The sequence below is a fragment of the Labrus bergylta genome, chromosome 21 (genome assembly GCF_963930695.1).
Source record: "Labrus bergylta chromosome 21, fLabBer1.1, whole genome shotgun sequence".
In the NCBI taxonomy this organism is placed as follows: domain Eukaryota; kingdom Metazoa; phylum Chordata; class Actinopteri; order Labriformes; family Labridae; genus Labrus; species Labrus bergylta.
Genome location: NC_089215.1, coordinates 23,304,658 through 23,318,982, shown reverse-complemented (window position 1 = coordinate 23,318,982; position 14,325 = coordinate 23,304,658). Strand labels below are relative to the sequence as shown.

General features: G+C 39.2%; 1 protein-coding gene across 2 annotated transcripts in view; it reads left to right on the top strand.

Annotated features, from left to right (window-relative positions):
- The window catches only part of ankfn1b (ankyrin repeat and fibronectin type III domain containing 1b), a 163,840-nt gene that overhangs the window by 40,605 nt on the left and 108,910 nt on the right, over positions 1 to 14,325 (top strand). The window contains exons 1-2 of one of the 2 annotated variants that reach the window (XM_065949791.1): positions 2,179 to 2,677; positions 9,715 to 9,896. In XM_065949791.1, the coding sequence (XP_065805863.1) occupies positions 2,559 to 2,677; positions 9,715 to 9,896 (301 nt within the window). In that variant the 5' untranslated portion in view covers positions 2,179 to 2,558. Of the gene's footprint in view, positions 1 to 2,178; positions 2,678 to 9,714; positions 9,897 to 14,325 lie in introns of those variants that run through there. The other variant, XM_029277984.2, reaches the window with a different exon arrangement.

Here is a 14,325-nt window from a genome sequence, read left to right as displayed (position 1 = left end):
TTTTATTCACAAGTTATTGATCTTATTTACTCTCGATGTATCTTGATTTAAGAATGGGGCTGTGTTTAAGGGCATATTTTTGCAATGACTCTGTTCCATCCCACTTTCAGAAATGAACTACATTAGGATTTGGTAAAAAAAAATGTTGAAAGAATAAGAAGTTGTGTAAAAGTAGACTTCCTTCCCTAAACTATTGAGTTGAGCATTAATGCACATTTTAGTCTTGTCATTTCAAATCTGAAATGTATACTCATAAGTAGACATAAAGGAGTGCATTTATATAGAAATATTTATTTAGTCTGAAAAACAACATTAAAAAAAGTCTGTTTTTACAGCAGAGATTAACATGTTTACAGCTTGTTACAAAACAAACAAATAGGTGTGATTAGCTCATGTCACGATGGACACACACTGTACGGGGGGGGTGAATGTTTTGATGACTCATCAGTTTTGATTTGATGAAGGATAAGAGTTATTCACAATAAGGCGTGTAGCTGACCTGATTGACAGGTGGGTGCGGTGTAACGGTTTGTCAAGAGGTTTAAAACCCGCCTCAGCTCCAGCTCTCAGTCTGTGGGTGACATCACTCAGGCCATCCGGGGGAGACCTCCCCCGCAGCGAGTTGTTGAAGAGAAGCAACCGAAGTCCATCCCAGAAGAACCAACAAATACAGATGTTGTTGAGGCTCAGGTTTCTTCCTCTGTCTCTGCAGCTCTCTGGGCACCTTGACGGACCAGTCACCAATAATCCACACTGTGTCTATAGGAGAAATACAAAGGTGTTCAATTAATGCCTCAGACAAGACAAAATGTACAGTTAACTACATGTGACAGCTCAGGGTGTTTTTTTGTTATTAGCCACATCTGCAGGAATAATATTGAACAAGGTAGCTGCAACTCATAATAATAGATGCCAGTCTTAAACACTATTTTTTCTAATACTTAAAGTTTTTGGTGTGAAGCTGACACTGTCCACAGACTCCATGACTTCACGGGGTTCTATAGAAAACAAATGTCTTATAATAAATACTAAATATTTATTTTTCAATTGTCATGTTCACCGTCATCGCTGTTGACATCAGTAAATATAAGACACAGACATTCCTCTTTTTGTCAGAACAGTAACATGAACTGTATGCTTTGTAATATTGATTTCTTCTGGATGTCTCATTTATTTACAGTCTATGGATAAAACTTTGTTAATGTATTGCTCTGCTAACACTGACAAAGTCTAACTGCTCTGACAAATAACTAATAACCATAGTTGTATATTTAAAAAAGTGTAGTTTTAAGACTTTAATTAAATATTTGTGTTGAATATAATTCGTTTTAACTGTGTTGTAGAAAAGTGAAATGTTAACTTATTGTTTGTAGAGTTTTCTGAGGACGAGCAGGAATAGAGGATGATAGCAGCCTAGCTGTTAGCTATGCTGTGAAGTGGACTGCTAACGTCGAGCTGAATGGGCGGAGTTAAGTCCCGCTGGTCCCGCCTTACTGCTGTCGTTAGGTTGATCCGAAGTTAGGTTGAGACTGCAAATCCAATATGGATGCGGCCGTCGATTGGACTCATTTTCTGCCTATGTAACAGACGGGTCAGGGTTCGTCCAGTAATATTTACAGTCTATGGTGTGAAGTCTGGATGTATGGGTGGGACCCACACACACTCACATACCCTCAAACACACTCACTCACTAATGAGCTCCTCAAAAAGAGCCCTCCTACACTTCTCTCTTCTCCTTCTGTTGTTCCCTCGCTTCCTCTGTCCTCCCATCATCCCTTTCTCTACTTGCTTTTAGTTATTGATGAATTCGAGTTAAAAAGAGACATATCCTCTTACCAACACAAACACAAAAAACAAGAAGGGAAGTGGTCGTGGGAGAGCAGGTGGTTAAAATTAATGATGTGTGTGTGTTTGTGTGCGCGTGTGTGTGTCGCACAGACAAAGCTCATGGTTTCTCTCCATCTTTGATCGATGGTTGTGTGTATGTGCTCTTGTAGAGAGTGGAGCGGTCGTGTGAAAGAATTCATGCATGAGCTATAAAAAACAGAGAGACATAGAGGGAGAAAGAGGGGGTGGGCTTAGATACGAGCATCATTGCAGCTCATACTCTCCCAGCAGCAGAGCACAAGAAAACTGACGCTCAGCCACCTACTCTCACTCTCTCTCTCTCTCTCTCCCCTCCTGCTTGGGGGGCACTCCCGCCGTGTCGACTGGTAGGCAGTTACAAACGTTACTATTGTGAGCGAGTCAGTGTATTCACCGTGCACTCATCATTCGCAATCGATTGAAAGAGGAGAGAGGCAGGGAAAGGGCAGAGCATAAGGTTTTGGCTTCTTCTTTGGCACGTTAATTGCTGCCGTGCACAAGAGCAGGATGATGAGGAGAGCAGAGGGAGACTATGACCTGTGGCTGACGCTGAAATGTGCAGCTGAATCCAGGTAGGAGAAGAAAAAAAAGGCAAGCAGCAGGTCGTGTGCCAAGGAGCTTTCCAAATCAGGAACCAGAATTTTTGTTTTTACGAATCAGAGGAGAAAAAGGTGTTTGAAATCAAGAGAAAAATGGCAAGTTTTGGGAAACTCACAGACTACTTTAACCGAAGGAAGTCTCAAGAGGAGCTGCGGGTGGGAAGGGGCTCGCAGAGAAGTGGCAGCTACTGCTGCACTGTGGCAGAGGCCAGGTAACCTGTATCTGCGTGTGTGTCTGTCTGGTGTGTTTTCATGGGTAATTCCGGCTCCATGACTGCCTAGAATACTGCATTTGTCACTATGTTTGAAAGTCTTTGCAAAAAAATGAACCTACCTCGCTCTATCTTAAAATTCTGCTGCAATTTCTTATCCAGCAACACACACTGTTTTCTTCACGATTTAATAAATGAAAACTATGTGCCCATTGAAGACTTCATGTGAAAATAGAAAAAATCAGGCTTGTCTAAAACTATTGCAATCTGAATAGAAAGCAGGTTTATATCTCTTACTATTGTGAATAACAGTGCTTCTCTGCCTGCATGCAAAGAGGTTCTGTCATGCACACAGGTGTTTGTAAGCATGATCTTCTGCATCCATGTGCAAGCGTGTGTTGTGTTGCATAAGTGAAGTGTGGAGGTGCAGAGTATGAGCGCTGTCAGATATGGTGTGCTGGCTGAGCTACTATGGATTCTTCCCGCTGGTGCACCGTTGAAATCAGTCAGAGGATTTTCTATAGATAGAACGAGGGGGTATGAAGTCGATGTGCTGCATGTAGAGAGAAGAAGAGTGGAGCGCTTCGTCTCTACCTCCTGTACATTTTCTGTACATCCTGTCTCCCAAATAATCCCAGCTTCCCGTACTGATAATTAAGAGGCTCCAGAACACTTGTGGGATCGTCCCTCAAGGGCAGATAGAAGCAGGTTGTAAAGCGGGCAAAATGTTTCTCCTTCAGGTCTTTACGCTCTGTATTTCCCAGACAACCTTGGAGTGTGTGCGTGTGGTATAAAAACTCCTGTCCTTAACCTACCTTTCTAAATAAAAGTCACCTCAAAACAAGCTTGTGCAAGGAGAGAAACAGTATATTACAGATATCTGATTTCTATTTCTATTTTTGTTTTGTCTTAAAACGTGCAAATCTCATGAACTGCTTTCAAGTGCAAGGTTTGTTTACTTCTGTGCCACACAGAAGCTGTTTCTGTGGCATTGCTTTGAATCACACCACTGCAGTTAGAGGCTTTCATTTAGAAAGGGGGATTTGATTGTTTTGCCTGCTGTTGAAGTAGGGATAGAATAGGAGAAAAAAACCTTAAGGTGTCTTTGTTTTTATTTTAAAAGAACTTGGGAATGAACTCCAATTTGAGCTGATGTTAAATTTTAGAACCAGGATGAGAGTGCAAATAAGGATACTGGTGTGAAAAAACTGACACTACTCAAGACTTAATAATGTCCATCACATCTAGCATTATCATCACAGCACAAGTGTTAATGTGGGTGGACATGTGGGACCAAAAAAAAAGAAGCTCTCATATTGTCTGCCAGTGAAAACCCTGCGTATCTCTCATCCCCACAGAGTCTTTGTCTTTGTCTCTCCCACTCACTGTCTCCGTCTTAGAAGCCACTGCTCTTCCTACGCCCCTCCATCTTGTCCTGGCTTTTATCTCCCAATTACTCTGCTGTGTTAGTAACTATTTTAATATACTCCATCCCTGTTTACTGGCTTTTCCTGTATCTTCAACTCCACCCTAAGGAGCCTAAGGAGCGGATAAAGTCTTTAAATGTTGTACCAGGACCAGCTGATTCTTGCCTTCTTTGCTTAGATAGAATAGGAGCCAGGAGAAAAAACACAAGTTTTTATTGTAAATACATGTATCTGCAACAATGCAGTGTTGTCTACCGAATACCAAAGTCACCTGCCCCCTTCCACTGAAACTAATAGATGACCTTGCCTCTCTTTTTAGATCTGTTGGGAGCTCCGCTGTACAGTACAGTACAGATTTCATATCCCACTCGTCATTATGGTGGGAACTGTTTACTCCTGCCAGACATTTATTTCAAGAATTTTTCCACTTTGACCCTTGTAGTCTTTCTCAAATGTTAACAAAATGATCTGCAAACTATCAGGTTTTTTTTGCTGATTCATTACCTTATTCACATCCTACTTGGCACCTGAGTTTTGCTGCAAAAGAGCATGACTCTTGATAACATGCAACCTTTAAGCATTTTATTTGCAGATAGTATGCTCGTAATGCATCCTCGCTATGATGAGTGGTGTCACGTGGATCCATCTTTATGATGATGTGATGATGAGGTTAACTTGAACTGTGAAATCTGCTGTCAACAATGGCTGCCCTTTGCTCTCCTGTCACTTAAGCTGCTTCATTCAGTCGATTCAGTGTGGTGAGTCCTGACCAGAGTTCACTGAATCACAGCGAGACAGACCCACAGAGGTTAATCTGTCCACATCCTCTGGCCTCAGAGGGTCACTTCGTTTTCTCTAAACATCCTGCTTATTGTTCAAGGACTCTGCACGGGTTAATAGTATCTCTATGCTATCTGATGTGTGCTGTTTTAGGTTAGTTTTAGATTAACCCTTTGAACTCTGCAACATGAATGAATCCATTAGTGCCTACATTGTATGGCTGCAACCAACAAGTATTTTCTTAACTGATTATTATATTTGTTTTTTTTCATAAATAATTGATGAATTCTTTAGTGCACAAAATGTCAGTAAAATGCGCCAATTCATTACAATTTAAATGGACCGAAAGAGATGTTGCATCTTTTGTCCTATATCAACAGCTGTACATGTTCCACATTTCTGCTTGAAAAATGACTTTATTATTATCAAAATAGTTGGTATTAAATTGTCTTTTGATTGGCTGGTTAATCACAGCTTTGCTACATTAAAATTTTTGCTTATTGTGAATTGGAGTCTTGGAGTATCTTCAGATTTTTCATTGAACTTGTATCAGTAAAAATGAAGCTACGAGGTTCATAAGGTCATGAACTGTAATGATTAAAGAAGTGTGGAGATTGTGTCATAAACTATACAAATATCAGGTATGTCTTTTATTACAATCTCATTTTACTAAACAATGATTAATAAACTCAAATAACATTTTGTCTAAAATCATTACTAATATATTGTCTGACACGAAAATGATATTTGAACTCTGGTCTTTTAAAGTTTTGTTGTGTGGATATTCTCATTTATAGAACAGATTGCAAAGGTGAATTGCAAGTTTTGTCTTCAAATACATGGAATGTGTACATAACATAAAGGATATTTAAGGTTTGTAGGGTGTTCTATAGCTGTTAATGGGGCTGATTTTAGATTGACTTAAACAGGATTATTTAAAATCAGCTACCCATTTGTTGATTCTTCGTTTTTTTACTACAACTATTCTGTTGAAGAAGATCTTTGCAATCACCTGCACAGGGGTTCAATTTTTAAAGGGGTAAAAAATGTGTAACCCCCCCCCCCCCCCATGAAGAAGTCTCGAAAGGGGAAAAATAGATACTGACTATGATAAATTAATAAAGAGAATGGCTAAAAATGTTCTCGATGAAAAACAAAAGAAACAGAGAGAGAAATAAGAGAGAACTGAAATAAAAAGAAGAAAAAAGTGATGATGAAACACCTTTCCTTAAAAACCCCACATTTGCATTCAAAAAGAGCCAGAACACTTAAAAACTGAATGAAACTTTTTTGTTAATGAATGGCTCAGCACAGAGCAGTGAGTTTGGCTCATGAATGAGAATCCACATGCAAATTAACCGGCTCCAGAAGAACAGTGTGTTAATAAATGAAACATTCATCACTGCTCATGTTCCAGAGGGAGATTGTTAAGATTGGATTCTGAAAAAAAGTTGAAGAAAAAATACAAGTCCATAGTCATTAACCTGAATGGTTCCAGTCTGTGTTTAATCTTTAAACAATTTCATCAAAATAAGTGTGACGAATGTACTCCTGTTTGTGTGCGACAAGGTGATTCAGCACCAAGGACAGCTCCATTCAGCGTTATACATTCATTTAGCATTATACAGCATTCATTCAGCTTCTGGAGAGGTCCAGTCAAGCGCCACGGCTAGGGAGAACTTAAAACAGTTGCAGTTTCCTATTTGCACAGCGTCTGGGGGTTACATGTGCTACTTTTAGCTTGAAATGAGGTCACTTAAACAAATTGTGTTGCACTAAAACCTGATTTAAAAAAAAAACCTGAGCCACCAAAGAGAGACAGAATAGAGGGTTTTACTGTCAGTAAAGTTCAAAAAGAGATAGAGGAGAAGAAACTGGAAGAAGACAGTGGGTGGAGTTTGCTGGTGTGTAGGCTTTCTGAAATAAACACATTATCTTGTGGTGGAAAGTATTTTCACGCCATCCCTCTTCGTATTCCTAAATTACTCATATTCTATTGTTTTTATTCATAAAAAGATAAGAATGAGTGTGTTTTTTAATCCAACACTTTCTAACAAAGACACATACTTGTCTCCCTTGACTGCAGACATAATATATTTGGCATCAGAAACGTGCAGGGCACATGATTATTACTACAGAGGAAAATGCAACCTCTCCTCTCCTCTCCTCCTGTTTTTGTAGACATGGTCGCTTAGCAACAGGTTTGCAGGATGAGCGAGGTCCAAATTGTCGGAGTGGTCTGGTCCGACTGTTTGGCCCAGTGTGTTATCAGCATGACGTGCTGGTGGGAGGCCACCAACCGTGTTTGTGTGTATGTCTCTGTGTGTGTATGTGTGTTTACAGATGGACCCTGAGAGATTTCATCTCATGCCAAATGTGGTTACAGTTACTATCATCTGTCTGCTTCTCCGCAGTCCAAAAGCATTACTCATCATCACACATGTGTCTCTGTATGAATCTCTTTCAGGGCTTCTCTGATCCCAGGTCAAATATTCACAGCTCTAATCTCTCTCTGATCTTTTTGTATCGAAAGCTTTTTTGCATGTAATAATCCATTCAAGACCCAGTTTATTGATTGGTTTGATGTAACATATTACTGTGTGGTTGGATTTGAGACAACAAATGGGCTCTTTTGGGAAGCAAACCCCTGCACTTTGCAGTGTGTCCACTGTCTTTCCCTCCCCAGCTGCAGGTTTACATTGAACATCATTTTTAGCCATACTGTGAGCTTCTTGGGCTCCTCTGAATTTGGTGCCATAGACAACAGCCTGTATGCCATGAGGGCCTCTAGCCGGCCCTTAGTGTGACCATAAGATGTCTTGCAGAGGGTTAGAAAAGAAAGTAGCTCTCATTCTGATACAGTATTTGACTGTTAAGTATTTAATTAAAACCAGAAGATGGCTAGCCTTTAATCTTGAGACGTGAAACAGGGTGCACTCGAGTCCACACAGCAAAGAGAGACTCTAAGAAGAGACTAACTCCTGCTAAGAAGTCCTGTGCATTATTGTTCATAACACGTTTTTAGATGTTTGTTTTTGTCTCATACAAATAGAAACACAATATTATTATTATTATTATTATTATTATTATTATTATATATTATTATAATGCTGGTCGCCATATGTTGTTAAAAAGTCATGCAAATTGTTTCCCTCTGTTTTCAGTCTGGATGCTAAGCTAAGCTAATTGCCTCCTAGCTTAATTTTTTTCAAAAGTAAAAAGGTTATTAGAGCGTGATTAACTACTCTTAATAATAATAAACAACGTATTTGATTCATGCCATTGACACTTCCGTCAAAATGAAGCAAAGCTCTTAATATCAGCACACTACATTTATTTAAAAAAATGTCAGCATATGAGAAGTCGGCTTGTGTGTCCTTGTCTGATTTTTAGCCTGGATTCATGTGCTCTGTTCTCAGACTAGTCACGCGAGAGTCTCGGGGTCAGACAGCTTCCTCCTCTGCCGGGGCTGACTCTGATGTCTGAAATGTTGGCCATGTTTCATTGAATCACATCAGGCTGATCAGAGCTGGCGATGGAGGGGGATTTGCTGCAGTGACTCAGTGTTAGTGAGGTCTTTTCCTGTTTCATTTTACAGGAGACACTCTCATACTTTAGGAATATTCTTTGAATTACTTAGCACATATGTTGTACTGTCAAGTCATATAAATAGTTGTATGTCTTTAAGGGTTGTAAATGATGGAAAAAAAACACCCACCTTTACCTTCTTGAGGAACATATTGTCATGAAAAAGGCAAATGTGCAAAAGAAATTAAAAAAGCCTGTTAATTAGGACTTACATGCAGATTGTTTGACTGTGTTGGGGTTTGTCACCAATTTGCCATTAATACGATCTTGCAATTGCAGTCATTGATTGGTGTCCCACTGGACTGTGTGTGTGGTATTAACTGCTATCAAAGAATGCCATTTCTAATGCTTGTGTTTCAAATGGCCTTCAGCTTGATTATGCTGAGGTGGAAGCAATTTCACTATTGATCGGACAGCTTCTCTCTTGTTGCTCATTAAAGGTGTCCTGAGTGTACATGTATGTGTGTGTGTGTGTGTGTGTGTGTGTGTGTGTGTGTGTGTGTGTGTGTGTGTGTGTGTGTGTGTGTGTGTGTGTGTGTGTGTGTGTGTGTGTGTGTGTGTGTGTGTGTGTGTGTGTGTGTGTGTGTGTGTGTGTGTGTGTGTGTGTGTGTGTGTGTGTGTGTAGGCATACCAGTGTGTATCTAAGAGTGATAGCTTCAAGGAAAAATGTCCAGGTCTGTCTCAAAGAAAAGAATACTATGCACAAATGCACATTCAAACAATGTATTCTCCATGAAGACAATTCCTCCGTATATTTAACTAAAGCAAAACAAAAGAAACATTAGTCCAACACTTCTGCTATCTATTTATAAAATGCATTGGAGGGGAAGTTAGCCCAACATCATTCCAAATGTACCTGAAACTACAAAAACAAAAACAGATGCTGATGCTGATGCTGATTTGAGCAAGGCACCAAAACTACCCAACAGCTCAGCGGTGCCCCCTGTGTGCAGCTCCTTCACTCCGACATTTCTCCATTAATGCATGTCCAAAGCTCCTGTTTGTGCTTGTGTGTGTTTTAAGGTCAATGTGTGTGAGTGGCAAGAATGTAAACCTTAAGTTTAATTGTAGAAGGAGAAAAAGATAATGTGTAATAATGTGTTATGGGCCAGTATCAACTCAATAATGTTGATCAACAGATTTATTTGTCAGACTCTAGTTCCAAAAGATTGATTTGTTCAGACCAGGCTTTTTTTTTTGATACAAAATGATTATAATTGTCTAATTATGTTGTCCAATCAGGTCACTGGAAAGAAAGCTACAGAGACCCCTACTGGCAAAGTCCCGTACTCTCCCCAGCATCCCCCAGTCCCCCACAGTCTCCCGAGTCCATCACTCTGATCTGATTGGTGGGAGTCCTCCCCGCAGGAGGAACTCACCTGCTGCCAGCAGCCACCCGAAGGCTTGCACCCTGCCACCTGCAGGTACAGATAAGACTGACGCTGACACATGCTGAACTGGTTAAGTTTGCTTTGGGATTTTGGGTGTTTACAGAAACAGTAGGCGACCTTGCAGAACAGAGTGCATCTGTGTGAGCCTTTATCTACTCTGTTTGTTCACAAAATAACTCTCTGATAAAGCCTGAGTGCATTCTGTCAAATACACATCAGTACACAATTATGCCGATATAATCATTCATTTCATAATTCATGTTTTCAAGTGTTTCAGGCTGGCCCTTTAGCTCATTCAATAACAATACATGTAGTTGCAATATTCCTTACCTTTCTGGAATAAAACCAGCTGTTTCTTTGACCTTCTAATTCATAATTTGTTTGCCTTTTGAAATATTGATCATAGAAATACAAGAGAAAATCATGTTTAATTCTCCTTCCAAACTTCAACTAATGCTTTGCTTGTTTTTAGATTTTCTGTTTCCTTAATCTGTTTTTTTTCCATCTCTCTTTTGTTTATAAATCAACCATAGTTCCTCTTCACCTGAGAGGCTGTCATGGTTAATCTTGATGCTGCAACCTGGAGACAGAGATAGCTTTCATCTTATGGATGGATGAAGTTCCTTTTTTTTTTCATACAGATGAAAACATTCATAGTTGGTGAAAAATGTTGTGAAATAAGCTCCTGCTGTTGGCAGCTGTGAGTTTTACAGATAAAAGAGGAAGCTATTTTTTAAACTAAAAGATTCTAGGAAAACAAATCAAATATAATTGTACTTAAGTAATGAATTGAAATGTTGCTATTAAGAAAGAAGAGAGCGTTGTTTTTAGGATTCTCACATTGAGGCTTTCGCTCACTCTTAAACAGTTCCAATAGTGACCCACATACAGAACATTTTACTACATTCATAATTTCTCAGTGGATGATTAAACATCACTCCATTCTGCTTCTAGCAGCTCTCTCAATTTTCCAAAGAGGGTCATTTGTAAAGTAATCTCCCTTCTAACCCTTTAACACCGTATCCGAGACATGGACAGACTCCAAATTTGCCAGAAAAGCTGACAGCTGTGAAGGGAGAGCAGTACGTGCCTCATTCCTTCTTATTCACATGCGCTGACAGACGTAAACACAGTCAGCAGTGGTCTGTCCCTGCTGATTGACGTCACTCGACTCAACTCATCAAAGCTCCCACACACCAGCAGATTGATGAGATTTAGAACAGTCAAGAGAAAATGCTATGTCATTATCGTCCTCATTTGTGATGTTTTATACAAGAGAGGCTTCACATACACCCTCAGACCACCACTTCCTGACACCACACTGTGTGACTCTACAAAGACAGCAAAGAAACGGCAAGCATCAGAGAAAAGGAACTTATAAGAAGGCAAAGTTAACCAAAGTCCCACTGGATTCACACGGAGAGAGACAACACAGGACCTACAAAACTAAGAAGAAATCAAACTAAAACAGGCAAAAAGTCAAATAAAAAAAAAGACACAACATCATTCCCAAGCTCCTTTTTGCGATAGCCCTTAATACAGTTTTTCTGTGTTTCTTAAACTTTGTTTGGCATCCCATAGTTACAGAAGCTCATCCAGTCATTGATGGTAAGAGAACTTCAAGACGACTGAAGTGTGAGCTTCTTATCGCATGATTAATGATTATAAAAAACAGTGTTGTATAACTGTATGTTATTTTTGGACAAAAAAACAAAACAACAACAAACAGATCAATCATATATATATATATATATATATATATATACATACATACACACACAGGTTAATAAAATATAAGTTTCTAAGTATGGCCTTTTAGGGGAAAACACGATTTTCAGTCCTTAAAAATCCTGAAGTCGTTATTGAAAGTAGGTCTGCTGGATGTGAAAAAGACAGAAAGTGCAATACCATAGTTTGATATTGTGGAAAAGGATATGACATAAACACAAATATGAAGAGTGCATATTACCTGTAACCCACAGTGTCTATGCCTGTCTGCTGTTCTTCATGTTTTACATAAAGGCCATGTTTGCAACACATCCCTCCTCAAGACAATTCCAGAGAGCATATTTATTCACCACCCAATTGGCACCAATAAATCTGACGGCAGCCAATCGTTAGCTTTGTCTGATTGCATCAGAATGGTGTGAAAGCGTGGTCATTATACTCAGGCCTCCATCGAACAAGTGAAATGTAAGCCAGCATGTCTTGTTTACATGGAATCATTTTCTTAGTTATTTGGGATAAATTCAGACTTTGTTTGTTTTTTTGCGATACTCTATCCTAGGTATCCTAGTAATGATGGCATTGCGACCTATTGTGGAGCCCTAATGAAAAGGTTTCTGTTTTTAGTGTTCAGTTCAAACCATTCAAACATGATTCAGAAAGTGAAATTAAAAGCTGGTCCTAAGTAAAACTAGAGTTTGAACACTTTAATTCTATGGAGGTGTTTCACCAAAATCAAATTAATTTGACTATAAATAAAATATAAATGATCAAGAATAAAACAGCTTAGTTCCATCTATAAATGAAGTTTTCTAATTCCACATCAGCACCTCTCTCGTAAGATTTCAGAGAACGTTCGGTCCTCAATCAACCCACTTTGTTAAAAGAGCACCGAGCCAGCCCGAGCCCTCACAGCTCTAATCCAATTTATCTTTGCAGTTTCTACTTTTAATTGTCCAGGACTTAATGACATTGTTGAGGACTTGTTCATTTAGCCCAACAGCTCCACTTTCTGTCCTCACTTCACCTTCCTGAGGCAGATTGTCTGTGTCTGTCTCTCCTCCTGTTTTCTTTTGCCCTACTCTGATGCAAATATCAGATTGTGAGACACTTACTCACGTGGCCTCCTTGTTACCTAGCAACCACTGTCATCGACCATGATGAGGTTCCCTCTCTCATTCTCCTTGTCTCTGCATTAGAGAGCATCAAGCTCCCATAAGAGTGACAGGTAGTCGCTTTGGGAGTTGCTCCCCTGTCATTTTGATGCGGCGTTATCTGGCATAGCTTTGAACAACAGATATGTTTTGGCTTCTGCTCAGACAGTGGAACTGAGAATGTAATATTTCACTCTCCAAAGATCATTCATAAGCACACACATTGGCTGTTAACACCAAACAAACTGCTGTGGAAATCTCTAAGTAAAGGATTTCATTACCCAGCAATTTTTCAACAAAAATGTAATATGTCTTAAAGTGCACAAGGTGAAAAACAGAAGAGTCATTAAAGATATATGATGAGTAACTCTGTAAACATTTTAAGGCTTTTTCAGACAGCAGAAAGTTCCAGGAACCGTTGGAACCCTCCTCCGTTTTTATTCATTCTGCTGCACAGAAACTATGAACTACTTGAGTTCCTAGAACCCCTTTAAGAGGAACCCTTTTAGCTCCTGCTTCAGAGTAGGTACTTTATATGAATATAGGTGGATCAATACAGGTAATTACACCTGGCAAAACTCTATAATGTTTTAATCAAATTTATTTCTTTTTAATTTGATCCAAAATGTGTGGCAAATGGTTGGGGACAATTTAGTTCAGCGGTTGTTCAAAGGTAAACACGCTTCATAGATGAGAAGTGAACCAAAAGTTAAGCCTAAACCTAAAACAATAAGAAGGAAAAACAACTTTAGAACTGTGGCCTAATGTGTATCCACAAAAAGAACCTTGTGACAGATCATGAAGTATTGTAATCAGAAATGCTCTCATTATTGCGGGAAATAGTACGCTCATTCATGGATTCTTTGCGACAGTCGATAAGACAAATTAAAACTAACCTCAAGTCGGGCTACATGCTAACGCTAGCCAAACTACAGCAACAAAATATAATGAAATAAGCTAGCACACTCCTACCATGCAATGTGGTTAGTATCTAATAAAAAGTGTATATCATGAATTAATTATTTATTTAGCATTGAAGTTGTTTGTGAAGAAAACTGTGGATAATGCCTTCTCTGTTAGCTAACGTTAACAACCTGTAGCTAGCTTCAAACATTGCACTTCTTCAGGTTTCAATGTAAACAATGACGAGCCAGCAGTAACTCATCAAATTGTGACATTGCAGGTTTTTCTATTTTTTTCTGTTTAACATGGAGTTTATTTTCAGCCACCCAAACCTTTGGTGACCACACTACAACTTTCCACAAATCATGCCATTCTGGTCACTGAACACGTATTCTGTGTATATCATACTGGCTTTATTAGTTTTACAATGTTGTATAAACATCAGACTGTATGGTTCACTGTGTCTTTAAGACTTTGTGTGCAAAGAGGCAGACAGTTGTGTCGTTCTTACAGCTGAGTGACTGTATCTCTTTCAGGCGCTACATAATCGGGCCAGTGTCTTCGTCTCTATTATGTGGAACAATAATAATACATCTGTCTTCAATATCAAGTCTTATAGCATATGGATTATTGATCCAATTTAAAAACTGTTTTCAAAATGGACCCTCAACTGAACTTTG